Raw genomic sequence first — 26,270 nt, 5'->3', positions numbered from 1 at the left:
CATCAAATACCAAATTCTGACATACTGTATGCTTCTCATTTTGTTTCTTAAATTGTTCCATTATTGCATATTAATATGTCCTTTTTTTGGCTGGCTGATGTTACATTTACTCTTCAACAAGAGAAACCTTTTATGTTTTAATATGTTTTGTGTTTTATTTTAATAATGAAAAATTGGTAGTGAGACAAAGAATTCCAAAAGTCGTTATAAATCTTGACGCATACACTTGAAAATACAGAGAGAATAAGCTGAAATCCCTCAGACATCCCTTTCTAGGGCTTAGAGATAGAGATAAACAGTTGCAGCCTCAATATGTACTGTAGAGAAAAATGCAAATATGATGGTCTGCATATCTTTTATACAGGCTATAATTAACGTTACAAATTATATCATTTGAAAAAAAAAAAGTTTTTTGGGGTAATTTTAAATCTTGCCCACCTAAATTCTATGTTCTAGATACATAATTCCTTTTTAGCAGGCCAGTATATTATAATCTTAATGACTCCTGTGTTGGAGTATTGACCTCTAGGTGAGTACAGTTGCCTCTGCTTACAACATGGGAGTTCCCCATGGGTTGCCTTGCTTTGTGAGGAGAGTCTGAAGGGTTGGAAACTAAATGTTTACATATTTGCAAAAACTCATAGCAGTCAAAGCTAAAGTAACCACAAGAGAAAAAAACTACATCTGCAGGGTGAGGAGGTACTGTACTCATTATGAGCACTAATGTCCTGCATCAGCTACGGTGTTTGAGCCATGCTAGCTTGATCTTAAATTGCTATAGTATGATGAATGGGTTTAACTTTGTAATGGATCAAAAAGCAAGACCTCCAGGAGGTTAAATCTTCTGTGCAAAACACCCAGTCTCACCCAGTTCTGGCGAAACATCCGTTCTTTGACTGTCAGATGAATTGAATGTGCCCTGCTTTCAGGATTCCTTTGGCTAAGGCTACTGGTATTTACAGACTGTAGAGGGTCATTCAAGGGTGCCACACAGCCAGAAGCATGATTGGTGAGGAAAATGACTAAGGGGAAGTTCTCTGTGGATTCTCAAGGGCTTGACACAGTCTAGGAACTCAGTTTCTACATTGCAGACATCAGCAGCCGAAACAGTAAGGCCCAGTTACACACCATGATGTGGCTGGCAACAAGACATCCCACAGATGTTCAGGCGCAGTGAAAGAGCACGACCCAACAAATGATATGTGATTCTTTAGTCATCACGACTGTTAAGAACTGTTGAGTAATCCACAATCAGTTAATTTCATTGTAACACCTGATTTCATTTTCTTAATTTCTAACACACATCAGATATTCTTCATCTGCCTTTAAGCTGTCATTATTACTACAATATTTTGTATTACAGAGACTGAAAAAGGAAGGGATTTTTTAATGTACTGTTTTAACACTGTGCCATCATCACAGTGTTTCCTCTGCTTCCCCTGGCTGGCTGGAGCTGTTCTAGTTTGTGTCCCAGACATACCACATCTCTGTCTTTTACTATAGTTTTATTATGATTTCACCAAGCTTTACTGCACTTTACTCTTTTATCATTTTTATTTGTAGTGGTATACCAAGCTCTTCAGATTTAATTGAAATGAATGCTTGTTGTTTGTCTAGGAATGGTGGTTCATTTTCCAACTCCAGGGAGATAAATGACATGATGGATTTTTTTATTAGCAATGAGAGAAAGAGCAGACAACAAGAGTTCCTTTTCAGCAAAGTTGCTTGTTTACTTTGTAGTTCCACAAAATGCTTATCCTTTGTTCTTCTTTTTGTATATTAATAAAAGGACATTTTACTGTATTAGATGCTTGGATGCCACTTTGTTATATATGTTAGAATCTATATACAGTACATATTCTTAAAACATTTTAAAATACAAAACACATTCATACCATATTAGTTTTACCCCCTAGTTACTTCAAAGAGGTTAAGGAGGATAGCCAAGGGCTGCAAGGCTAGATTATTATTTTTTACCCAACACATAGCATACTGACGAACATCTGTTAAGTTAGTCATGGGTTGCTTTCAAAACCAGAGAGCGGTGCATAACAGCTCTTGAGAACAACTTGGCGATTTTCTCCTTCACCTCAATTCTGGAACATGCTGCACAGATACACAAGACAATCTTTTTTACAGTGGCACAAAGCCTACTTCCCATCTTCTTAGCCTTGTATGACCCAGTATTAATCTGTGGTTTAATTAGAAACACAAGGAGCAGCTGTGTACCCTTCGATTATAATGAAAGCTAAAAGTCTGCAATGAGAAAAATAAATCAATGATTTAAATGAAAATACAGCCCTATTGGACTTTTATTACTAAGGGTGCAATGAAGTAAATGCAGAGTAAGCACATTTTAGCATGTTGCTGCTATGATTGATAGCAATGCAGGAGGGGGAGTTAAAATGTGTCACACATAAATGTTGGTTAGATTTATTTATTTAAATCCTACTTTGATCTCCAATTTGCGGACATTTCACGGGAAGCCACAAAATTTCCATCCCAAATTCTAAAATTGAAAGAAAATTTTGCTGGGAAATTGGTTTTGACACCACATAAAAACAAACATGTTTGTTTAATATGCATATCTTGCACTTACACAATCTCTGTCACAATAGCAGGTCACTTGCACAAGCAAGTCAGCACAGCTGCTAGAGCTGCCGGAAACAGGGGCTGTAATGAACATTCAGGAGGAGCGCTCCCCAAATGTCCCTCATTTCCATTCACCTAAGCAGACCTTTCAATATCAGACACCATTTCCAGTGCGTGATGCTTTTCTTCTGCACCCTCTTCAACTCATAGAGGCTCCTTGGCTCCTGCCAGGAGTGTGAGAGAGCCACATTGTCCCTCCTAGCCAAGCTGCTGTTTGCCCAGAATCTAAATCAAATCTCATGGCTTCCATCAGCCTGTCGTATTGCGGATTGTGGGGAATACTGGAACCATACTGTATTCGTGTGACTCTACAGGTGGCAACATCACTTACTTATAAGTGAGATGAGCCTTTTCTTCCAGATTCTGGCTGTCAGGTTCTTCGTTTTCCCTATAAATGCATGGATTAAACTAGTCACATCCAGCACCTGGAGCAATCTGATTGGGAATATAACTCACCAGGGAAATTCAAATAGTTCCCTTCGATAGGATGACTGGCAGGGCTATTGAGGTTATTTAGATTTGCATTGCACTACTGATGAAAAGTTCTGGGACTGCCAAAATGTTACATTTGTTTAAAATCATTGATCATAACCTATAGCAGGGTCCTGCTGCCAAACATATCAGTTGACAACATATTATTTTTTCACATTCAGCAATTGGGGAAATTTTGCTTCTTGGCTCGGGAGCAGCTTCTGAGGCACAGAGGGGACAGTGAGACCAGTTTTCATCTGTTAAGAACTCAAGGACGTCATGTGCAACAGAACACTTTTCACAAAGCAGTTTAGAGATGCTTTAACAAACCCACATAGTTTTAACCAAGCATTTGTAATACAGTGGCCACCAGTGATGTTTGCATAATCTCTTTTGTCATGCACACTTACCCTACGAGCCGCCTTAGTCCACCTTAGTGAGGAATTAAGAAATGTTAAACTACACTTCTTTAATCTTTCTTGCTTCTTGGCAAAGAATTAAACTGTTCACTTCTTGTGTTCCTGCAAGCACCACAGGATATGTGCTGATTTAGCATGACTAAACATTAGTTAGAAAACTGATCAGCAACACCAGGAGAGTGAATCATGGCTGAGAGCAGGACTCCACACCCAGCATGTCCAACTGGTGCAACTATGCTCAACTTGCCTGCCAGCTCCATTTATCCACCAAGGAATGGAATCAATCCCAGGATTAACTGTATAATTGAAAGGAAACACAATGATGTGCATCCAATCTTTTAGTTATATGAACTATTCTATTCCCAAGCTATTTCAATTTGGGGGAATTTTTCAGTCCCCTCGGGAGGCTGTGTTTGCTGCTGTTAAGAACGTCACAGCAAAGCTGCAGAGGACAGATGTGTGCACATCACATGTCACTCATCACATGTGACTCATCATTAATTGCAAATGACTGGATAGATATCGTGCTTAATACTGTTTTAATATTAAGCATTAATATTAACATTTCTGGTTAAACAGGAAAGGTGCAGGGGGGTCTTTCTGGAGTCAGAGGGTCCAGTACAGACAGAAGGGCCTCACACACCTCACAGTTTCCTTTCTTTGCTCTCAAACTGCGACTATTGCTACCAGGATTGTGGGATTTCTCACATTTACCATCAGAGTTCCAGTCATCTAAAACAGCTGTAAAGGTGGTGACATCTGCTGGTGACACCTGTATATTGCAGGAAAGGTACATCGAAGGAATCCGTCCCATCGTCTGTCTGACTCACCTACGCTCTGTCTGCCTGACCCACCACAACACAACATTCTACATCAGTGTCTCTCAACCTGGGTCATGACAGACAGCTGCGTCTGTTGAATATCATTCCAGTCAGTCTAGTTATTGGCATAAGTGGGCCAATTTAACCAGCTCTTCGGGTAGAAAACATCAGCCCTGTTCTTAAGGAAGTATGATGAATTATAGGCATGTAAATCACCAAACAAATTTAGAAGTATACCTGTTCACCTCATTTACATACATCACAGTGGGTAATCTAGTTAATTTATCAGTTTAATAATGCGGCACATATGTGTGTATATATTGAAATGTCCAATTTTACTGTTAGTACCAATCAATATTAAGGATGAACTCAAGTTTACTGAGAACACAGATGTAATTGTGAAGAAATCCCAGCAGCCCTTATATGGTCTGAGAAAACCGAGTTCCTAATGGAGTACAAAAAAGAATTCTTTCAACATTTTAGAGTTCTTTTATCAAAAGTATTTAAACTTTTTCTTTAGTCTGCTGGTTCAGTTCAATCAGTCAAAAAGACAGAAACTGCCTTTAAAATGTTGTGACCCTCAGCTCTAAAGTCACTGGTGAGCCTTTCAGACCCCTGGCACAGCTGTATGCCCAGAAGACCCTGAGGAAGGCCTGTGCCCTTATCAAATACCCATCTCACATCTTCCATCAGTCTTCTGAACTTTTGCTTTCAGGAAGCTGTTTTCTCTGTCCACAGTGCAAAAAAAAAAGCAGGAAATTTAGCTTCGCTCCCGAGGCCATTAGGCTCACAGACAATGACTGTAACTGTTATTGGACAGAGCCCACCACCATAGATGTGCCTGTACTAATACCTTCCTAACACCACAAACTGATACTGTCAACCACTTGTATGATCCATTTGCTCTTACTGTATGTGCACTGAGGCAAGAACTTGAATTCACTACAATATAGTACATGCAAATACATGTACTGTGTACCGTGTATAGTGTAATGCAACTAGAGAGCAAATAGAGGTCTACTGGTCTACAAGTATTCAAGTCAGCATGGACCGACAGCCTACAACAATATAAGAAAGCCCTATATAGAGCTCGTTCAGTCTACTACTCTGAACTTATTGAAACCAATAAAAATAACATTCGCTACCTATTTAAGACAATAGCTAATCTTACAAATAAGACCGATTCTATAGTACCATCTAACTTTAGTAGTGACAATTTCATGAACTTCTTTCACAATAAAATTAACAACATCGGACTTCAAACAAAATCAAATAAGCCACAAAGAAGTTTGGTACAGAAACAATATGTGCACCTCTTCAGTGTTTTTCAATTAGTTAATGAACAAGAACTCAAGAAATTAATTAATAAGACAAAGTCAACCACCTATCCACTAGATCCCATCCCCACTCAACTAGTCAAAGATTCCCTCGAAGTACTGGCAGGACATATAATTAGTATGATGAACACGTCCCTTTCATCAGGCATTGTATCTGATCAATTTAAGGTAGCGGTTGTTAGACCGCACCTTAAAAAGCCAAATTTGAATCCACAAGTTCTTAACAACTACAGGCCTGTCTCAAACGTCCCATTTCTATCTAAAATTCTTCAGAGAATAGTTGTGGCCGAACTTCAATCGTATCTGGATTCAAATAAGATATTTGAGAAATTTCAGTCTGATTTCCGCCCAGGCCACAGCACTGAAACTGCATTAACATGAGTCGTAAATGATAATCTGTTAGCTACTGACACAGGGAATGCAACAGTGTTTGTGCTTCTAGATATTAGTGATGCCTTTGACACGGTTGACCACTCTGTTTCGTTACACAGGCTTGAGTTTGAGGTTGGCCTATGTGGAACCGTCCTTAAGTGGTTTACTTCTTTTTTTCACTAATCATTTTCATTCTGTTTAAATATCTAATAATTGTACTGCTTCGTCAATGTCACCAGTTCAATTTGGGGTACCACAGGGATCAGTGCTGGGACCAATATTGTTCTCTCTGTACATGCTGCCGCTAGTTAGGATAACATGAAAACATAATATTAACTTTCATTCATATGCTGATGACACTCAAATATACATTTCATTTACACCTAACGACTATTATCACTTTAGTTAATTGCATTAATGAAGTAAAGACTTGGATGTGTGAAAACGTTTTGTTATTCAACTCTGTTAAAACTGAGGTTATGTTGTTTGGAGGCAACAATACTGATAGGACTACTATAACTTCAGCACTTAACTCAGAAGATTTAAAAATTTGCCTCAAAGACTCAGCACCTACCCTAGGCATCATACTAGACACAAGGCTCTCATTTAACTCTCATGTTAAAACAGAATCAAAAACATGCTTCCTACAGTTAATAAATATTGCAAAACTAAGGCAGATTCTCTCCACTCAAGACACAGAGAAATTAAAATATATTCTGCAATGTCCTACTATCAGGGAGCACCCATCACTCTTTCAACACTTTACAGTGAATTCAGAATGCAGCAGCTAGAATTGTTACTAGGAGCAGAAAGTACGACTATATAACAACTATACTTAGCTCTCTTCATTGGCTTCCTGTCAGGTACAGGGTGGACTTTAAAAGCCTTCTACTTAGAAGGCTCTCAGAGGTCAGGCACCTGTTTATATAAAGGAACTTTTTAATGTATACAATCCAAGTCGCCCGCTTAGATCACAGAATGCAGGTCTTCTTCATATTCTACGTATTAACAAGAAAACAGATGGCAGTAAAGCCTTTAGTTACAGTGCCCCTAGCTTATGGAACAGTCTCCCACCCCATGTTCGGGATGCAGAGTCAATCTCAGTATTCAAATCCAGACTGAAAACCTATTACTTCAGGCTAGCCTACTCCCACCTTACATTATAGCCTGCTGCAACCATGGCTGGTGGTACTGCTGTACATGCCATTGTGTGTCTCTGTGTTGGTCCACCAGGTACATACATCTGTTCTGACCAAACTATCCTATTCTAAGGCTGGGCACCATCTGAGTTGGATGCTGCATCACTGCCATGGATCCAAGAGGGACATTGTGGATATAGCTGTCATTCAGGAGGATTTTGGTGGTCTACAGAGATCAGCATGGAGTACATGATTCATTTCCAGAGGACATGATGGATGGTTTATTACCTTTATTCATTTTTTCATTGTATAATGTTAGCATACCCAAAGGGGTTGGGCAGCCAGTTGACCTTGGACCCCTAGAGTTTTTTTTCTCCTTACTAAGGACTTTTTGGTTCCTCTCCTCCTTTGTCTTCTGGTCTTTCTGTTCTGTATTCACAACATGTATGGTCACTTGCTTTGTTAAGTGCCTTGGGGCAACCTTGTTGTGAAAGGCACTTTATAAAAATAAATTGAATTGAATTGAATTACTGTATATAGATTGTTTACAGACTTATCTAACAAAGGAAAAATAAACTCACCAATACATCAAATTAATGCTACCGCTTCTAGTAACTATTCCTGCTCTCCTCTTTTTCCTAAATTTGGCCTCTAGGCTTTTCCGTAGCAGCTGATCCGCAGCATCAGCACAGATATACTGTAGCTCTTTCCTTTTTAAATGGACGTGTTACCATAGATATCGTGACGCTGCACTATTGAAGACGCGTTTCCCGGGAGACGGGGCGGTGGAGGCTGGAGGGGTTCATACGGAGAAAACGGAGATGGAGGCCTGTTGTGGGCCATTATGACGGCCCTGCCGATGGAAACGGTCGTCTGAATAAAAAGCCAACGTCTGCACATCAGCCGAGATCACCGAGGGTGAGACCGGGAAACCCGAGAGTGCGCAGCCAGAGGGATTTCGGGGGTATTGTCTTAACGTTCAGAAGTAACTGCTTAAACGAACAGAACGGCAATGCTGTAGCTTTTTAGTGCAACAGGGAAGAATTTACTTAGGTATGTGCTTTTATTCACAAAATACCGTGCGGGCAGCGAGTGACACCCCGCAGTCCGGGCCAGCTCCGGCTCTGTGACATTTCATGCGTACAGTGTGATCTTCAAAAACAAGGGGGAGCCCTTCCCCTTTCAGATGTAGCCAGCAGGGTGCGTCAGGATGAACTGAGATTTATTTTCCTTAGTGAGAACAGCGTGCAATGGTGGGATTGTAAAAAAAAAGCTACAGCGACGTAGGATGGTGAGAGCCCGACACTCGGCCCTGTTCTCCTGCGGATCCCGTGTCGGACTCCACAGCAAGGTGTCGTAAACCATGCGCGAAGGCCGCTAAGAAGAGGAGCGGAGGAGGAGAAGCGGGGTGTTTCGGGGGTCAGGCCTTGATGAGGAGCCGTGAGGTGTCGTGGGCCGGGATGCGCTCCCACCCCCGTCCCCCGCCGTCCCGCTGTGCACCCTGATGGTGAGTCCCAGCGCCGAGAACCATCTTTGATTAACACAGTGTCGCTGTCGTTTACGAGTACAGTAAATCCAATACTGTTGTTTAAACCTACGAAATCACATCTGAGTTGCATACAAGACCCTTGTTTTTCCACATTAAACAAATTCGAAGTCCGATAGTGTGTTGTAACAGGGCCGTGTTCAGAAGAAGCAGTGAGGATTGTGGACTGGTACCTGAACTCATGTCGTCCGGACCCAGAGATTAATACTGTTCTGTGGTCTGCAGGTTAGGAATAAGACTGATCTCCGCTATATTTCTGTGAATTGATTAAATCGAAGTTTTATTTTTGTGTTCCAAGGTTTTAGTTGAGTAAATGCTACATTTGGCTTCTCTTCGGTCTGTACACCCCAGTGCACAGTGATGCAGTGTCTGTTTTATTTCGACAATCATTCAGATTCTAACAGAAATTATTGAAATTATAAACGCCCGTGTATTTTGACTAAAGCAAGCAACGGATGCATTTTGAAGAATTTGAATGGTTTCAGCCCATTGGCCTGGGACCCAAATGCGCTCTGTTCTTCAGGCTGCTCTGGCAGAACTGCGAGTTTTCATCATTAAGAAACTGCTGTCATTGCTTTTACTGGGTCTGCCTGCCTTACAGCAGTCTCTAAACAGTTATGCCATAGAGAATAATGATTTAAAAAATCTCTCCGCAATAAAATTGAATCCACTTATTTCTGAATCCTGTTGCTTTACAATTTCACAGTCAAAATGCACTTTTGAAAGGTACTCAAGATCTATACTCTGAAATTAACCATCTTAATTCTTAAATAATGTAATAAATGAATGCAAATAAGCTCCACCCAGAGCAGAACTTCAGGCTGGTAGCATTAGAAGGTGACTCTTTGAGCTCCTCCTCTCCAGATGAACATCTGCAACAGGAACCCCAACCGCACAGCCCCAGAGAAGGAGGGGGGGCCGTCTTGCCCCGAGCTGCCCCAGTGCTCTCGCACCAATGGCTGGAGCTGGCCCCCCCACCCCTTCCAGCTGCTGGCCTGGCTGCTCTACGTGTACTTCGCCGTCATCGGCTTTGGCGTCTTCGTCCCTCTGCTGCCCTCTCACTGGATCCCAGCGGGCTACATCGTATCCTTCGCTGCTCGGGCCGGGCCCAATCCGCAGTCCTGTTCATTGCTGCACCTGGAAATTGATTTGTAAGGAAAAAGGTGCTGTTGTATACCCTGGACCTGAGAGCAGTTACTAGCCTGTTGCTCTCGGGATGGTGCTTGAGGGTGATGAACAGCGGTAGACCACAGCAGCAAGGAAAATAAAACTTGTATGCCATCATTGGAGGAACAGAGTAAAAAGAAAAGCATGAAATACAGATAGAGTTTTCCTGAGATTAATGTTATGGAATTCTTTGCATTTCTGGAGCCCTAAAGATAATAGGAAGCAGCAGGACTGAAATCCACACCCAGTTCGCCAGTACCTGTTGAACCAACAACAGACTGGAAATCTGACCTCAGCTCCAGGACACTAAGGTCAGATTTCCAGTCTGTTGTTGGCACCAGAGCAGGTGCATTAGACTGAGGTTTGCAGTCAGTCATGCTGTCCTATGGCTTTGGCAGGTCTTCGCTCTGTAGAAGGATGAAGAACTTCAGGCGATCATAGAGATAACTGATTTTAGTGGAATTAAGATACACAATTTGCTAAACAAAATTGTAAAAATTTAAATTGAAGCTTTGGAGTTGGAAGGTCTCCTTTAGAGTATCTATCCTTGACCAGTTGTTTTCCAGTGTACGGGTGTGATGTTTGTTTGCCACCTGTGTGTCCATCTGACTGCTGTCTCCATTGACCCTGCCGACCGCAACGTTCGTGCCAAGAGCTACAGAGGTCCAGTGCCCGTGTTTGATCGCAGCAAGCATGCCCACGTCATCGAGAACTGCCATTGCTACCTCTGCGAGGTCGACGTGTAAGTACAGGGATGCAGGTGTGTTATATTTACATGTACAAGGTTTGACCCCATCTTATTTCCCTAGGTTTCCTTTCCCTTGTGCCTGTACTGTGCTGTGTGCTTGGGTACAGCTAGACACCCTGGGACAGAGAAAGGAAACCTAACAACTTTTAATAGTATAAGATGGCAGGCCTTCACTGCTGGAACTTGTAATTCCAATGGTGGAGTTGCAGTGATTATTACTTTTTAACAGATTTGATTATAATTAGATGCTGGTTGCAGAAAATACAACAATTAATAGTTCAAAAAGTACCGTGGATGCAAGATACAAATAAAATGAGCTGTTATGTTAAAATGATAAATTACCAGTAATTAATAAAAGATTGAAGTAATGCTGTAATATGAAAAAGTTATTGACTACTAAGCCACATGACAATAACATAGCACAATTATTATTTTTTTTCCCATATAGTTTTCAAGAAGTGGTTGAATGGACAATGAGTGTCTTGTTTAGTCGGCTTACTGTACAGAGCCTAGTTTTCACATACATTGTTTAAGTTTTGCCAAAGAGATGTAGCCTCAGGTAATTCATAGTGCTACAACTTGGGGAAAAAAGTGAAATTTGAGTTACAGGAATAAGGGTTGCAAATGAGGAGGTTATGTAACTTTCTAGCTGGGTTAATTCACCTTAGCTTTGATTAAATCTTATTTTTCTTTGTCAGAATAAATGGTGATGTTTCATCATTTCATCAATACATGTGACATATCATTTAATACTACTTTTGTCGACAGAGAGGTACTACATACTACATGTTTTCCTGTTATTTGGCTAGCTGTGTGTTCACAGACTTGCTATATTCTTCTGTGTCCTGTTTTGCAGGAGTCCGAAATCCAAGCATTGCAGTGCCTGTAACAAATGTGTGGCCAGTTTTGATCACCACTGTCGATGGCTCAATAACTGTGTGGGCAGCAGGAATTACTGGTAAACAACTCCCCCAACCACTGTTTGAATAAGAACCTTTTATTTGAAATACTCCTTCACAGGCCCCATCTTACATTTTTCACTGCCTGAAATTTAACAATTCAAATTTAGATCCAGCTAATAAAGCACTGCAGAGAATTAGAATTATAGGAATTTACTGAGTTATTTTTTCACTTAATTTAGATGTCTTTCTAATAATCCTATTTGAAAACATCTGTTTCAAATATTGCAAAAACTCACATTTTAGAAAAAAAAGCCCATCTGTTTGGCATACTGACACTGGAGAATTGCATTAAGCCAGGGAGTGGCTGACTTTCTTGGGAGGATTGCGGACCGACCTCTACTCTGAAAGGCCCTGGTCACACAGCGGCTGCTGGGCAGTGTGCAGAGTGTCCTTGCACTCTTGTTGTTGGTCTGTTGATTTCATCCAACAGTGTCTTTTGGTATTGGCCTCTGAACAATAACCAGAGGTATTTATTTGGAAAAATATGGAAGGCCCCAGTTGTTTTAAGACTTGTCCAAGTTTACATTTGCAGTACCTTTTCTTGTATTTTTTATGTAGTCTGACACCAGTTTGTGTTCAGTAGCCCTTTTACCAGACTGCTCCTGTATATGTTTATTTACATCATCTGCACATGTTTATTTCAGGCTCTTCCTTAACAGTGTAATCTCGGCCCTCCTGGGGATATCGCTGGTTGTCCTTATTGCCTTTTATGTGTTTGTTGAGTTCTTCTTGGACCCTTCGCAGCTTCGCTCTGACAAACATTTCCAAGGTATGCTTTTGTGATGGACAGCCCTCAGTTATTCTTGGTCATTAGGTTGTTAATGAAACTGGAAGAGAATCTCTAACAAACACATGAAAGACAGGCTGTTTCCCACAGTCTGTTAAATGGATATTATTTATTTAGAAAGCCAGGTAGATATGAATTCCTTTTTTGAGCATTTTTTCTTATTTTTAAGTTTATTTCTCATCATTTTCAATAGTGAAAGACAAGAAAACAATAAATACCAAAAGCAGCAGAAAGTGGAACATTACATATTCATAAAAAGGGAGAAAACATATTTCTAGCTCTGTAGTTTCCGTGTATCCTAGTGAATGGGAGTCCAGTCTCTGTGCTCTGACAGCTGTGTGCTGCTGTGTGTCGGCCCTGCAGTGCAGAACGAGTCCGTGGTGTGGTTCGTGTTTCTGCCCGTGGCTCCTGTGTCGACAGCAGGACCTGCCATCCCTGCCCTGGCTGCCATCACCATTGCTGTGGGCCTGCTGTCCGTGGTCCTGCTGGGACACCTGCTTTGTTTTCATATCTACCTGAGTGAGTGCGCAGATATGCATGCTCCAGCAGATCTTGATAGTGTGTGATAGTGTGAGGGTCCTGGGCACACAGTTTGCACAACACTCTTAATGTCTTGTGTAATTGCCCTGTCAGCTTTAAATAACTACCGATAATATCAGGTATTGACGATATGATATTGTTTCTAAAAATCTGTTGTTAACCAGTCTTGTAACATTCTTCTTTAAATGATTTTGATTTTGCACCATGCTAGATAATTTATATAATATTTTGGGAAGTGGAAATAAAAATACAACAAAATGTTTTCCCCACCAGAAATTAAATTCTTATTTTCTGGTTCCTCAATTTATCCCAGGGTAATGAATGTCAGCTAGACATTCTCTCTAGCCACATGGTGGAGAGCTGCTAACATTAAAGTTGAAGGATAGGAACCCACAGTGCAAAGCATGTCCACAGGGTGGCAGCATACAAGCAGGTTAACAATTAAATTAACAGGTTTTCAATAAGAGACAGTTTGAGGATACAAAATGATTTGCCCATCATAACACTTCATTCTCTGACTGCAGTGGAATCCTAGGAAAATCTCTTCCAGCCATGGATGCAATTGGAAGAAGGTGTTTTCTAGGTTTCTTACACACTGCTGAGAGAGTGCAGGGTGGCACAGTAGATTAAAGTAGAGAGCTGAATGACCCCATCTCATCTGTAAATGTTCTTAGTGTTTTAGATTTAGGCATCTTATCTTGTCACCTTGTGTGGGACTGTGTGTAAGTAAAGGAACCACAGGTCTGTTTCTCTATAAATTAGTGTGGAGCAGAGATGGAACACTCTCCCTCCCTCTTCTTGCTGTTTTTGCGAACTGTCTTTGCTACCCATTATTAACAATGCTAACATTCTTTAAAAATCTTCATCCCATTATATACAATGTAGATTTAAGGTCTGCAGAAAATAATTACCATAAGTGTGTTTTACTTCTAAACTCTTAATATTTCAAATGAAAATGATAAACAGATTGGGGGTGCACCCTGATTGGATTATTTTTTTAAACATTAAGGTTAAGTACGAATTTTATGGTGATAGTAAGTGTTAATGTAGACATGATATTTTGTTGAAGAGGCAGTGAGAACATCTGTATGATTTATTTTCCTGCACAGTGTGGAACAGGCTGAGTACATACGAATACATTGTTCGTCAGCGTCATCGGCAGGAGACTAGGGATTTGGACAGAGAGCAAGTGGGACAGGACTCTGTGCCTCCAAAACTGCAGCCAATCAAGGTATGAACCTGGCACTCGGAGTGGAAACCAGGCATCATAAAAACAAAAATACTATTGGCACCAGGTCTGAACCTCCCTGTGTTCCTGTAGTGACAGGGCATCGTTCCCCCAATATGCAAATTTACCAGGCTTGTTATGTTTCAGATAGGGAACAGAAGTAGCTTTAAGAGATGACTGTGTCCTGGTGGAGTTTTGGACTGAAAGGGTTTTTCTGACAAATACTACTTGTTAAGTCAAAACCTTTTTGCAGTGAAATGTCTACAGCACAACCTGTATTTGTTTGCTCATACATCACATTACATTAGTCATTACGGAGACTAGTGAGCAGGAAGGGCCACATCTCATCACAATTTGTGAGACGTCAAAATGCGAGTTTGTTACAACATGGCAACTTTCAGGACTTTCAGTTCATGATTTTGTGTTTACTTTGAAATTTTTTTTCCTTAACGTCAATGGATTTGTTTTGTTACTAAGATTTAATAACTGGTCCGAGAAATTGGGACTGCAGTTCCTCTTTAATGCTGACAATGATAGTATTGCAGATGACCTTATTCAGTTCCTAAATGACTTCAGTGTTATCACTTCTGCAGTATGCAGTAATGTCATGTATTATTTAGCTGTGGTCCTTGAGATTGAGTCGAACTGTAATAAAGCAGCCCTTTCTGAAAGAAAGGTTCTCACCTGGAGGACATGCAGCACCGCTGAGCCTCCTGCTCTACTGTGTGTGAGCTACATAATACTCACATTCTGAAAACCCTTTCTCCACATCACTGCAATCTATTTTAAAGATGAAAGCACTGTTACCTCCAAACTCATCTCCTTTGAAGTTAAACATTTAGCTTCTTGCTCCTCTAGATAGAATAAAAAAGATAAAAGTAAAATAGTTATATCCAGAATAGACCCAATTAAAATTTCTAAACTGTTTCACATTTTATTCTTAAATGTGACATTCTCTGAAATGTTGAGAATAGCTTGCTGTTGAAAAGAGGTCACTATTTCTTGCGGATCAAGTTTCACTCCAATCCTCCAAGCCACAGCTTCACAGAATTCATATCATTGCTGTTTTTTCATGTGTGATCCTGCCAGCTGTCGTCTTCTCTGCTTTCTTCAGCTCATCACAGCTGACTTGAAGAAAAATCAAGTACAGATTAAAGTGGATTTTTTAATCTGAGTTGAGTTTGAGCTATACTGAAATAAATGTGAAATTGAATAGCTGGCGTCTTGTTGGAGCAGCAAAGACTGTAAGTCTATCAGTAATTAGAATAAATAATACAGTAAACTATACAATCAACTGTACAGTCAGTGTCCCCTCTCTGCACTGGCCATAAAGGGCATTACTGTTAAATGATTTTCTTCTGAAGATTTTTGTTGAGTAATGTACAAAATGTTCTGTGAATAATTTGATGAGAGTATAAAGTGTGTGGTGCCTCTCCAACAGAGACGAGTGATTGAGAGGCTTTTACAGACTCATGACTAGTTTGGTGTAATCTCTGGTGATTTTGTGGTTATGATCTTGGAAATGAGATCCTGTGGTCTTCAGTGCTCTAGCACCTGAAGTTAATTAACCGTCTTCCTGAAGCATTTCTGTGGAAGCACAGCAGTTTGAGGAAAACTTCAAGTAAGCGCCAAAAGCAGAGCTGTTGAATGTAAATGCAGAAAAGGAGAATTAAGTAACACCATGAGCTCATTTCCTTGCCAGGGGTTTGTAGGCTTACTGAGCCGGGCCACTTCCAAGACCTGGCCATCATGGTTTCCAAGTGAGTGTCTGTCCTGGTATCTTCAGCTTTTATCAAAGGACAGCTTTTCAGACACTGGAGCTACAATTCAAGGAATATTCATATCAGGTCATATATAGCTCTGTGTATAGTGTTATTCACTCTTGTCCTTTTCATCAGATAATGAATTGAGTGTAAAGATAGCTACTTTATATTGTGAAGTTTGTATACTTCCCAAAATGATGACATTTTAAAATTATGTCCTCTTCTTTGCACCTAGTCTACAAACATACTATAAGCTTTTCAGTTATTCCGTGCTACTTACACTGCAGGTAAAAAGGCAACTTCTTCTGCTTCACATGCATTGAACTACATTATTAATCAGGTCTAGTTTGCATCTATTGGGTTAAACCAGTGACTCTTTAGGTTCTTGTCTTCTCCATTAAGAGAATCAGTGAGTTGGAATTTTTGGGTTTGTTTCGATTACCTCACTGTTGGCCTCAACAGCTGTCATGTTTATTTTGGCATGCTGAGCACATGATTCTGTGAGGCTCAGCAGAATCACGTGTGAAGGTGTGACAATGCAGGGAGTTGTCATTGCTAATGTAGTGTTTACCCTTCTTTCTGCCTTCTGAATCCAGGCATGTTTACATTTCTGCGAGTTGTGCTTGAATAACTTACCTGTTGCTGTAGCAACTCACTGTTGGGCTTTATCTAAAACAGTTTGTGACAGAAAGACCTTTGAAGTGAAAAGGGTACCACATGGAGAGCCAACTGTGCTTGTCATGTCCACGGCTTTACCTATTCACAAAAGCATTGTATTAACAACAAAATCATGAAACTGACATAGATAGAATAAATGTATATACTGATATTTAATATGATGTATTAAAACACAGAGTACATTATTAGTGCTCTAAATCTTTTACATTCACCACATCTGTCACAATTGTTTTTATTTTGTTAGCAGAGTGTTCCACATTATTCATGCACTTTGCTACTGCAGATATGGGACATTGTTTTTTTATTGATTGTGTGACACTTGTTATTGATGGTGATTGTGTCACTGGAAGACACAGAAGGCAGAAAGATGCTGCTGTAGGTTTGTATTTGAAGTTTGTCTTCTCTCTCTGCCAGGACATTGTTTACTCAGGGACATTGGGGTACACAAATCCTGAGATTGAAGTGGAAGACCCAGCCACCATGGTATCCACAGAAAAAGAGTAAGCAACTTCACTTGAGTTGGAGTCAGATTGTCCCGAGTGTAGGGAAGAGGCAATATTTTATGGCTGAATTATCTAACTTTCTAAACTGAAAAAACGGTTATGAAAATGTCTAGTTTATCTAAGCTCGTAACTGGCAGAATATATTTCCTCTTTCCTTTAGCTAATGACTGAAATAATATTAGTGTGTTTGGCTATCTTGGAATCATGTCCTTTCCTGTGATTGTTTGATTATTTTATCCATGTGCAATTGTAGGGTCTCTCTGTGTGACATGCAAGAGCCATCCAGTGGTGAGACCAGCTGTCGTAGTAGTTTCAGAGAGGCCAGCATGTCCGGGCCAGCCAGGGTGCCAGTGCAGGGCAGGATGTAGTGGGGCCCTCAGTGCACAGCCTAACCCAGTGAACCGCACGGAAGAGCAAGCACAAGAGGCAGTGCAGTGAGCTGCAACAGTGAGATAGCAGGATAGAAGGAAGATATTTGGACCAGCCATGTTGGGTTCCCTGACTTAAACACATGGGGCAGAAGCATTCTTCTTTTGTTGGAGAGGTTTCAGGGATGTTTTAAAGCCTTTCTCTGCCAGGGAATGTAAACACGTTCCAATTTTCTTGGGTAGCAGGAATATATATTCACAGTCGGTCCCTCATAAGTAGAAATAAACATTAGAAAATTTAATGTGGTCTTTGTGTAAGGTTAGATGCGAGCTGAGCATCAGTGGTGCACTCTTGTTTTTTTTTAGAAAATAAATTGTGGCCAAGCAGTGACAGTTGTTCCACGTTTTTAACTTCCTGACATTTTTTTTTATGGGTGTTTAAAGTGGACTCTTGACTGGTTCTACAGTCTTTGGAACCTAAATCCAGTGCACAGAAAGCTAGTGTGATCTGCACAGTAAGGGAAGCATATCCAATGTACAGCTAAAAATAGGATTTCTGTCCTCCCTGATGCTTTTCTGCTGTCTCTAATTCCAAAGTATTTCACTGCATTATAATTTAATTTCAATTTTGCAAATCCATTTTGGATTTTGGGACTTAAATAAAACATTAAACCACACCTTTTCACGGTGGAAGCACAGTGTAATGCATGGTGTAACAGTTTGATGTTTTTGTGAATTTGACTTTATTTTCAAGGGGGTGTTCTAGGTTTTTAACCCAGTGTGTAAATTGAGCACAAATACAATCTTTCTGTCCTTCAGTGAACTGCACTCTCTAGACTAGTTTGAGCAAGTTGATTAAAATGTAGTAAACAGTTATGTTTAAGCATTCACAGTTATTTTGTCACAGTGATTAAAAATAGTTTCTTTGTTGCCTTGGTGACCGTTTTCTTTACAAAAACAGTGCAAGCAAAATCAAATTCTTTTCCCATGACCCGAAAACACAACTAAAGAATAGAGGCTGCACTATTTCACGTGACATCAAGAATAGACTATTGTTTCTATTATTGAAGAATAGACCCATACAGAAATTTAAGTTATCTTTTGCAAAAAAGCAGATTGTACAAAGTATTTGAAACCCTCGTTCTGTCACACTGTGTCACACTTCATGTTTGGTTGTTTTTTTTTCTGGGGCTTGTGAAACATACTGTATGTAACTAGCGGTCCTTTCTCTGCATGCAGAGAATAATTGACCAGTCAGTCAAGCCTGTATTGTGCTCATCGTAAAAGTGAAGCATCACTCTTAGTCCCATTTGCGGCAGTCAGCTTGGAGTGAGAAGCTCTGAAATTCATATTCAACTGAACTGTGGTCTTAGGTGTGAAGAGCAAGAGTGCCAGAGAATAGCTGTTGAAACTCAGCTAGAACAAACCTGGCCAGAATGTAGAGCCCTACTTAGACTAGTGCAATACAGCCGGGATTTACTACCCTGTTTGGTTTGGCTGTTAAGTGGGTTTACATTACAACACTGGGAGGCAAGCATTAAGAAGGCTTTCAAATCCTCGTGCTGGGAAAATATTGGTGTTCAATGAAATAGAATTCTGTAGTCTACCCGCCCATTCATGTGCTGTATAAACAATTGAATGTCTTGTACAGTATGGACACAATATACAGCACTTCTTTCTAACATAAAACCCTGTGAAAAATTAGGGGTTAACAGTTTGAATTGTAAAGCTATCCTGACTGTGGGTCCACATCTGTCCCTATACAGGGACTGGTTTTACAGGTTCCTACAAACAGTATTTTTTGTATCCAGAAAGAAGAGTCCTTATCTCAGCACAGTGCCCCAGAGTTGACAGGAGGCCTCTGTCCTGAAAGAGGGTGCTTGCCCTCCCCAGAACCAGATTAGACAGACAGCCATTCTGCTTTTACAGTCACATCTGTATGAGACTCTACAGTAGGTTAAACCTAAAATAGGGCAGCTATTCTAGCTACTTGTTATGTAATGCGAGTCCAAATACTGAAACTAATTCCTGAACCTTCTTACTGACTGGATCAGGATCCTCGTAAAAGGATTTTTTTATTCTTTGGAATTCGAAGACTGGGATTAGGATATAGAAGCACTGAGCTTCCTTCCGAAAAGTATTCTCGCCTATCTTTTCCTGTTAATATTCTGCTGACTGTCACTTGGCTTTGGCTCTCCAGGTTTTATGGAAATGGTGTTGTAAGGACCTTGGCCAGCAGGAAGGCTGAGGAGGACCTGCTTCCTACCATCTCTGTGGAGCACCAGCAGCCCCCTTGTTCTCACAGACGCTCTCAGGTGAGAGGGCTAGAACCCACAAGCAGTTGCTCCTAGGCTGTACAATCTAGAATTCAGCTTTAATTTGAGATTGTATTGGAAGTGTTCTTTTGTCAGTAGTAAGAGGTACAAATTGACCAATGCAGTTCTTTTTTCTAGGTCTTTGAGACAGATGAAACAGCACTGCTTGCCTATAATGTAAAAGTGCAAGTATTGCATGAACTAGTTTCGAAGTGTTAATTAACTGAAACCACAGGCCTACTGTTAGATAAGGAATAGGTATTCAAATATTCTTTTATTCGGCATTTCGTCACCTCTTGAATGTTGCAAATCCAGCCACATTGTAATTCCTCCAGGGAGGTATTTGAAAATGTTTGTTGTTCAAAGCCTTTATTGTGCAATAAAAAGAAAATGTGTTCTTTGACAATGAAATATAAAATATGATTACACTGATTTTTAGAAATAATTTAATTGTACATTATTTCTCTTTTTTTTTCCTAGAAAAAGACAAGGAAGAAAGTGCACAGAGTCCCAGTAGAACTGGCCAGTGACAGATCTGTGGAGAACAGTGCAGGAAGAGCCCCAGCCGGATCTCCATCGGAGCCCGGTAAGACTGTTTATTGTGAATAAGGCACTCAGCCAGCATGCTCACAATTATCGCCATTAATGAAGGGTGGTGTATTCCTCTTTAAGTTTTACTTAAACCTCCACAGAATAGCACTTTTGTATTTCAGTTAACTCCGCAACCCTTGGTTGCTTTGCTGTGGAGTGTGAGATTTATTCCAGTGTGTAACTAGTGTTCGATGGAATCCCAGTAGCCTGTGTTGTGTGTATCCCTCCTATCCTCCTGTAGAGCCCTGTGTTGGTGCCGCCACTGTGGTTACCCCCCTGAGCCAGCGACTCCCACTCCCAGCCTTTCCCCCGCGGGCTGCCCTGCCTCTGCTGGCCCCGGTGCAGGCAGCCGGCCCTCCTGCTGAGTATCACTCTGACTCTGCAGAGTCTCTGGAGGAGATTCCTGTAGCACAGGCAAGGCTGGGCAGCGCTGCCATGGCTGGCTACAGCTCCCGTGGTGACCCTGGCGCCACCTCCACCCAGCAGACCTTGCAGCCCAGCATCGGTTCCCACGCCAGGCTGCCCTCCCCACAGCCCAGCAGCAAGAGGAGGGAGCCAAGGAGGCCCCTTGCTCAGCAAAGATTTGAGCTTTTGCCTCACACCCCCAGCGTCTTCATGAGCAGGAGCAGCGGTCAGCCCGGGGTCCCCCCTGGCCCCGTGGAGGCCCCCACATCCCATGGGAAACGCAAACGGAACAGTAGGAAGGGCCCTGAGGGCCCTGGAGATGCCTGCAACAGGACAGACGCAGCCCTGGCCCGAGGCAGCGCAGGCTGAGATAGTGCAGGAGTAAGTGGGGCTGCAACAGCCAGCCCTCTGGGGGATTCCTGCGCTAGGCTGGTGATGTCACTGAAGTGCCAGGTCCAGTGAGACTGCCACAGCCTATGCAGACATGAGTTCATTGTGCTGTTGTTAATTGTGAAGATGAGGATCTGAACTTTGCTGTGGACTTCACTAACAGCTCTTCTTCTTTACTGAAGGACTGAACTGCAGCCACCTGCTGTGATGATCTGAGTGACTTTTGTCGTTAACTCTTTTCCTTTTGTTACCTCACACAGCAACATTGTATCAAGACAATATTTTTAATAGCGTATATTTTAATTATATATTTTTATTTTGTTGATTTTTACCAGTTCAATGCCAAAGGTTATATACTGTGCAAAGGCTTTTGATAAAGGCACTACCCTGATGTGTGTGTAATAATTCACACTTTAATTGGTTGGGAAAGATTATGCCATGCAATACAAACTATTGAAAAATATTACCTTAAACCTTAATTTACTTTTCTAATTGACTATTTTACTCTTCTAGTGTAGCAACATATCTCCTTTAGTGTCTATAACTTTTTTCCAGGGAGTGTTTTTTAATATTTAGCCTATTTAGTTAGTCTTGTGCAACCGCGTCACAGTTCTGTGTGCTATTCTGGACAGGTAAGGCAGGTCACTGCTGATTCAACAGGTCTGTTTCATTGACAGTTTATGGAGTATCCTTCTTTCACTACTTTGACAACTATTGCACTGGAAGCTTCAATTCAGTATTTAAAATGTTTGAGAAAACATGCCCATTTGTTTTTAGCACTTCCATGTTAATATATATGTATACTAGCTGAGAAAATGTTCAGGGCTGATAATGCAAACAGATGGAATTAATTTAAAAGAGTGGCAGGTGCCTCATTCTTCTGTTTAGTCAAAACGTTTTCCACGTGGTTGCAGTGTCTGCAGGCTGCCTCTGTTCTTGTAACACATTGCCCTCTGCCTGTCTCTTAGCACGCGTTCCTTTCTCACTCCAGGAAAGACAAAGGCTGTTTCCTGTCCTGAGAAGAGCTCTTCTAGAGTCCAGATAGAGACATGTTCTTAGAGACTGAACATGGGTTAGAAAAGTTTGCTGTGCAATGTAGTAAAACTTCTACCTCTCTTGTCCAGTTCACACAAACCCGTGTGCTCTGTATTCTGACCTGAAATTGAAAGTTATCTGAGTGTTGCAGATACATGCATGGTTCAACACCATAGTGGATTTTCATTTTTGCTTGTTTTTCGATAAGTCTAATTTCAAGTGTGTGCTGCTGCCCATGTGCACAAAGTCCCTAAAAGGCCAGAGTACTTTGTACTTTGTACTTTGTACTTTGTACTTTGTACTTTGTACTTTGTACTTTGTACTTTGTACTTTGTACTTTGTACTTTGTTCCAACGTAAGTTCTTAACTGCTTAGTTTCTTAATTGGTCACAGATTGTCTCACTTGGTTTCTAGTAGCAGCTGGATGAACAACACATATAACACTTGAGTAAACCTGTGTTCCAGGTCAAGATATTAGGTGCCTTTATATATAGTAGTTACATAATTTCTGAGGATGTATTTAACCACTGTATACAAAGGTGTGGCGACATAAATGTTTGCTATACTGTAGATCCAAACAAAAGAAAATCAATTGTGATTTAATCCAAGTAGTTTCTTAGTGCTGTATATTTGTATTTCTACAATATTAAAAAGTAAAGCAATATTAATGACAGAAAGACTATGAAGATTCATGGAATTGTTTATTCCAGCATAAGCAAAATCCAAACCAGTAAATAACAGTTGTCCATAAATAACCAGAAATATTAATCTCATCTTGTGGCGAAGGCCATGGAGACTGCCTGAAGTCTGTGAAAGTAACAGGATGTGTACATTATTTCATTAAAGGTGTTTTCTTCCTTGTAGGAGCTGAAGGTAGATCAGGGAATGATATCTGTTATTAACATGAGTTGTTTTGTTTGGGTCCTTTTTGGCTCTGTGTTGCCCAGTTGTGCTGGCTGGCTGCAACAGAACTGCTTAGCATCATGGGAGCACAGTGCGTTGCCATGGCAAAGAAACACCAGGACATCATAACAGCCTCAGGTCAGGATGCATGGAGGATCTGCTGTTACAGACTCTTTGGAAGGTATTTTAACAGCTATCGATAACCAATGTGTTGAGAGTATATAACAATCCATAAAATACCCAAATGTGAAGTCATTAACCACTGCTAGACACGTGTTGGGAATCATTTTAATATTCTGAAATTGTGTTTTATATTGCTGTACTTTAACCTGAATTTTGTAACTAAAGATTTTTTTATACAAAACAGCAGAATATTTGTAATGTCTGGTACCCTGCTTTTACAGGATCCGGAAACAAAGGAACCTTTTCTTTCCAAAGCATTCAGCCTCCTTTATGAATAGGTCCATTGTTTAATGATTTTAAACATTAAAATTTAATGTCTTAGTAAGATGTGAAGAATGAAATCAGAAAGCTTAAAATATGCTTTTTTGCCCCCTGGTGTATGAATAAAATTTTAAATCCTTACAAGGAATATGTGTGCAAAAGCAAACATATTCCAGAGATGTGTGTGTCCTCTGTTGGCAAGACAACAGGAACACTAAGACATTGTTCTTGGTTGGCTTTAAAATGGATATTTCATCATCGATAATATTTTAAAAATTCTTATCAAAACCACTACTTTTTGTTTTATCTACCTATTTGTACAGATATAAGCTATTTAAATGACTTAAAATACTGTAGCATAAAGGTTTTAATTTTTTTTCTATTGACGCAAGCAAGCAAGCCTGGAAGCTGTGGAGATCTGAAGAGAGCTGTCTTGGATTACTATGTTTATCATGTTCTTAGTAAACATTGGGTCAATAGAATTTCGGTGGTGTGTAGCTGGGCCTCTCTGCTCATTCCCTATAATCTCCTGTCTGTCCAGTCGAGGACATTGCGTTGTTCCTGTCTGCCCAGGCAGGCTGTGACCCTGACCTCTCTTCTTTGAGGCTCTAGGGAACTTCAGTACAAGTGACATATTTCGTAATGTCAAAGACTTAAGTTTTAGGTTTCAGTTGTGTAATTTACTTTATACTATATTTGCACTATGAAATGTTAATGTAAATATTTTTGTATTTACAGTGTAATCCTCACAAAATGTTAACAACAAAATAAATTTGTATTTGTATGTTTGTTGCCTTTAGTCCTTCATGACATTATCTCCAACTTTCTGAACAAAAAGCTTTAATATTACCAATGCACTTCTTTAAGTGCTTGAACGGTTTAGCTAGAATTACACCAGGCAAACTATTTATTCCCTGCTCGTGTGCACCTTGTTTTTGCTCTTTGGAATTATTTTTTTCAGTTGCTAAAATGAGACTATGAAGCTTAGAAGATTGTGCTTTCTGTTGAGCTCCAATCCTATGGAGTGATCTCCTAGCTCATCTTGCAAGTCTGTCAGAGCTTTTAAATCCCATCTTAAAACTACTACTTTAAGGTCATTTTGATTCTGTTTAATTTTAAATTGCATACTCAAGTTTCTTATTGTCACTTTTAATGTTGACTGTCCTCAGTTCTTGGCATGTGAGAGTGTTATCAAAATAAACATTGCTTTGTTCATTCTGGTTTTGACGGCTGGCTTTTGACATGAGGATGACAAAGACTGTGAGAAAGAACTCATTTAGTTTGAATTTTTAACAAAACAAAACTACTTTTGCACATGTTCCATAATGTGAATGCCAGCCTAGACATGGACATAAAACTGAAGGTCATTCAGGAATAAAGAAAGAAATCATCCGTTGTCCCCATGTGCTGCAGTGGAAGAGATCCTGGTAAATACAAGAAACAATATCCTGCTTTCGTGCAACATTCTGTCACTGCTTTCAAACCACAGACAAGTATGTGAAATTGTTTTTTATGAAAACTATACTTTACACATGCATGTGGCATACTTGCAGGATTAATCAAAATCAAACCAGACTATTCAGTGCATGTTCTATTAACTAGCATGTTTTCTTAGAAACAGCATTTGTCTGGAGAAACTGATCAGTGCTAATTGTTTTCAAGGAGCAGTTTCATACAGTTGAAAATCATAAACAGAACTTCGATTCTTTTTCCGAGCCTCAGAGAATTATTTATCATTACAATAGAGTATAATTATAATTTTGATGGATCTAAACCTGCAGTCTGAGTTCTGCACCTCGTGTTGCCTGAAGGCAGGTACTGTAAATGTTCCCTCTGTCCCAGGTGCTTGCTTCTTTTGCTTTGTGGTACAGAGGTAAAGCTGCTTACTCAACTATACAAACACAGTGTGAAGATCCCTTGCAGTCTCACAATTGAGCACCTGCAATTAATCACAAAGGACAAATATTAAGAGGTGTGTGAATATTTCTGTACATTCGGCACAGTAGCGCATACAGGTGGCTCACAGTTGGTATTCCCAGGTTTCATTCTTTTACAATAAGATCACAACCTGGGAATCTATCCAAGTAAAAAAGTGTATTGTTTTTTTTACTGATGTTTTTTGGGTCTGTATCAATGCAAGCAATCGGGAGCTGCTCATACAAGCTGCGTCTTACCCTCATACCTGAGCAGGAGTGGAGGCACAGACAGGAGTTAGGGTCCTGTGCAGCAGTATAGTGTAGATTAGCATGTTTCTCTCTCCAGCCTTTACTGTGTGTTACACTTCTTGACTTACTGTGTATGGACATTTTTCTGAAAAGGAGTTGACTTTTTGAATTATGACTGTTGCCTGTTTGGTACAGTATATATCTTAACTGTTCCCACTTCTGATCATTGTCACGTTGAATTTTATTTTATTCACAAGGTTTTCTGTTGCTTGTGTCCCAAAATAGTCTTGTCTAGTCTTTCTCTGTTATTAAACAAACAAAAGCAAACGTCCTTCTTGTGCCTTTCAACATTTTACTGTATGTGGTAGAGTTATTTCTGAATGCTATAGTAACCAGTCTTTGGGGATTCACACAGGATAGTTTTGCTTCTGTCTCTGGTTTTGATATCTCCTCCCCCTAATCCAATCTGTATAAACAAGGCACATCTTCAGTGAAATGACTCTTACATTGATAGGCCAGGA

At 40.3% G+C, this 26,270-nt stretch overlaps 1 protein-coding gene across 4 annotated transcripts; it reads left to right on the top strand.

Annotated features, from left to right (window-relative positions):
* Nucleotides 1-7,909: 7,909 nt before the first annotated feature.
* On the top strand, nt 7,910-24,368 carry zdhhc1 (zinc finger DHHC-type containing 1). 4 transcript variants are annotated; one of them, XM_015368560.2, is made up of 12 exons: nt 7,911-8,129; nt 8,447-8,718; nt 9,622-9,840; nt 10,491-10,666; nt 11,529-11,630; nt 12,279-12,403; nt 12,785-12,940; nt 14,071-14,192; nt 17,045-17,130; nt 19,702-19,816; nt 20,297-20,402; nt 20,649-24,368. In XM_015368560.2, exons 2-12 carry the CDS (start codon nt 8,716-8,718, stop codon nt 21,179-21,181), a joined length of 1,743 nt encoding a protein of 580 aa, XP_015224046.1. In that variant the 5' UTR covers nt 7,911-8,129; nt 8,447-8,715; the 3' UTR covers nt 21,182-24,368. The 4 variants fall into 4 exon arrangements, with proteins under 4 accessions (XP_015224047.1, XP_015224048.1, XP_015224046.1 ...); XM_069181170.1 differs by having other exon boundaries at nt 7,911-8,264; XM_015368561.2 differs by having other exon boundaries at nt 7,910-8,718; nt 12,294-12,403.
* The last annotated feature ends 1,902 nt before the right edge of the window (nt 24,369-26,270 follow it).

This window comes from Lepisosteus oculatus, chromosome 20 (assembly GCF_040954835.1).
Source record: "Lepisosteus oculatus isolate fLepOcu1 chromosome 20, fLepOcu1.hap2, whole genome shotgun sequence".
Classification (NCBI taxonomy): Eukaryota; Metazoa; Chordata; class Actinopteri; order Semionotiformes; family Lepisosteidae; genus Lepisosteus; species Lepisosteus oculatus.
The sequence above is the reverse complement of the archived record's forward strand: the minus strand, read 5'-3'. Positions and strand labels throughout refer to the sequence as shown.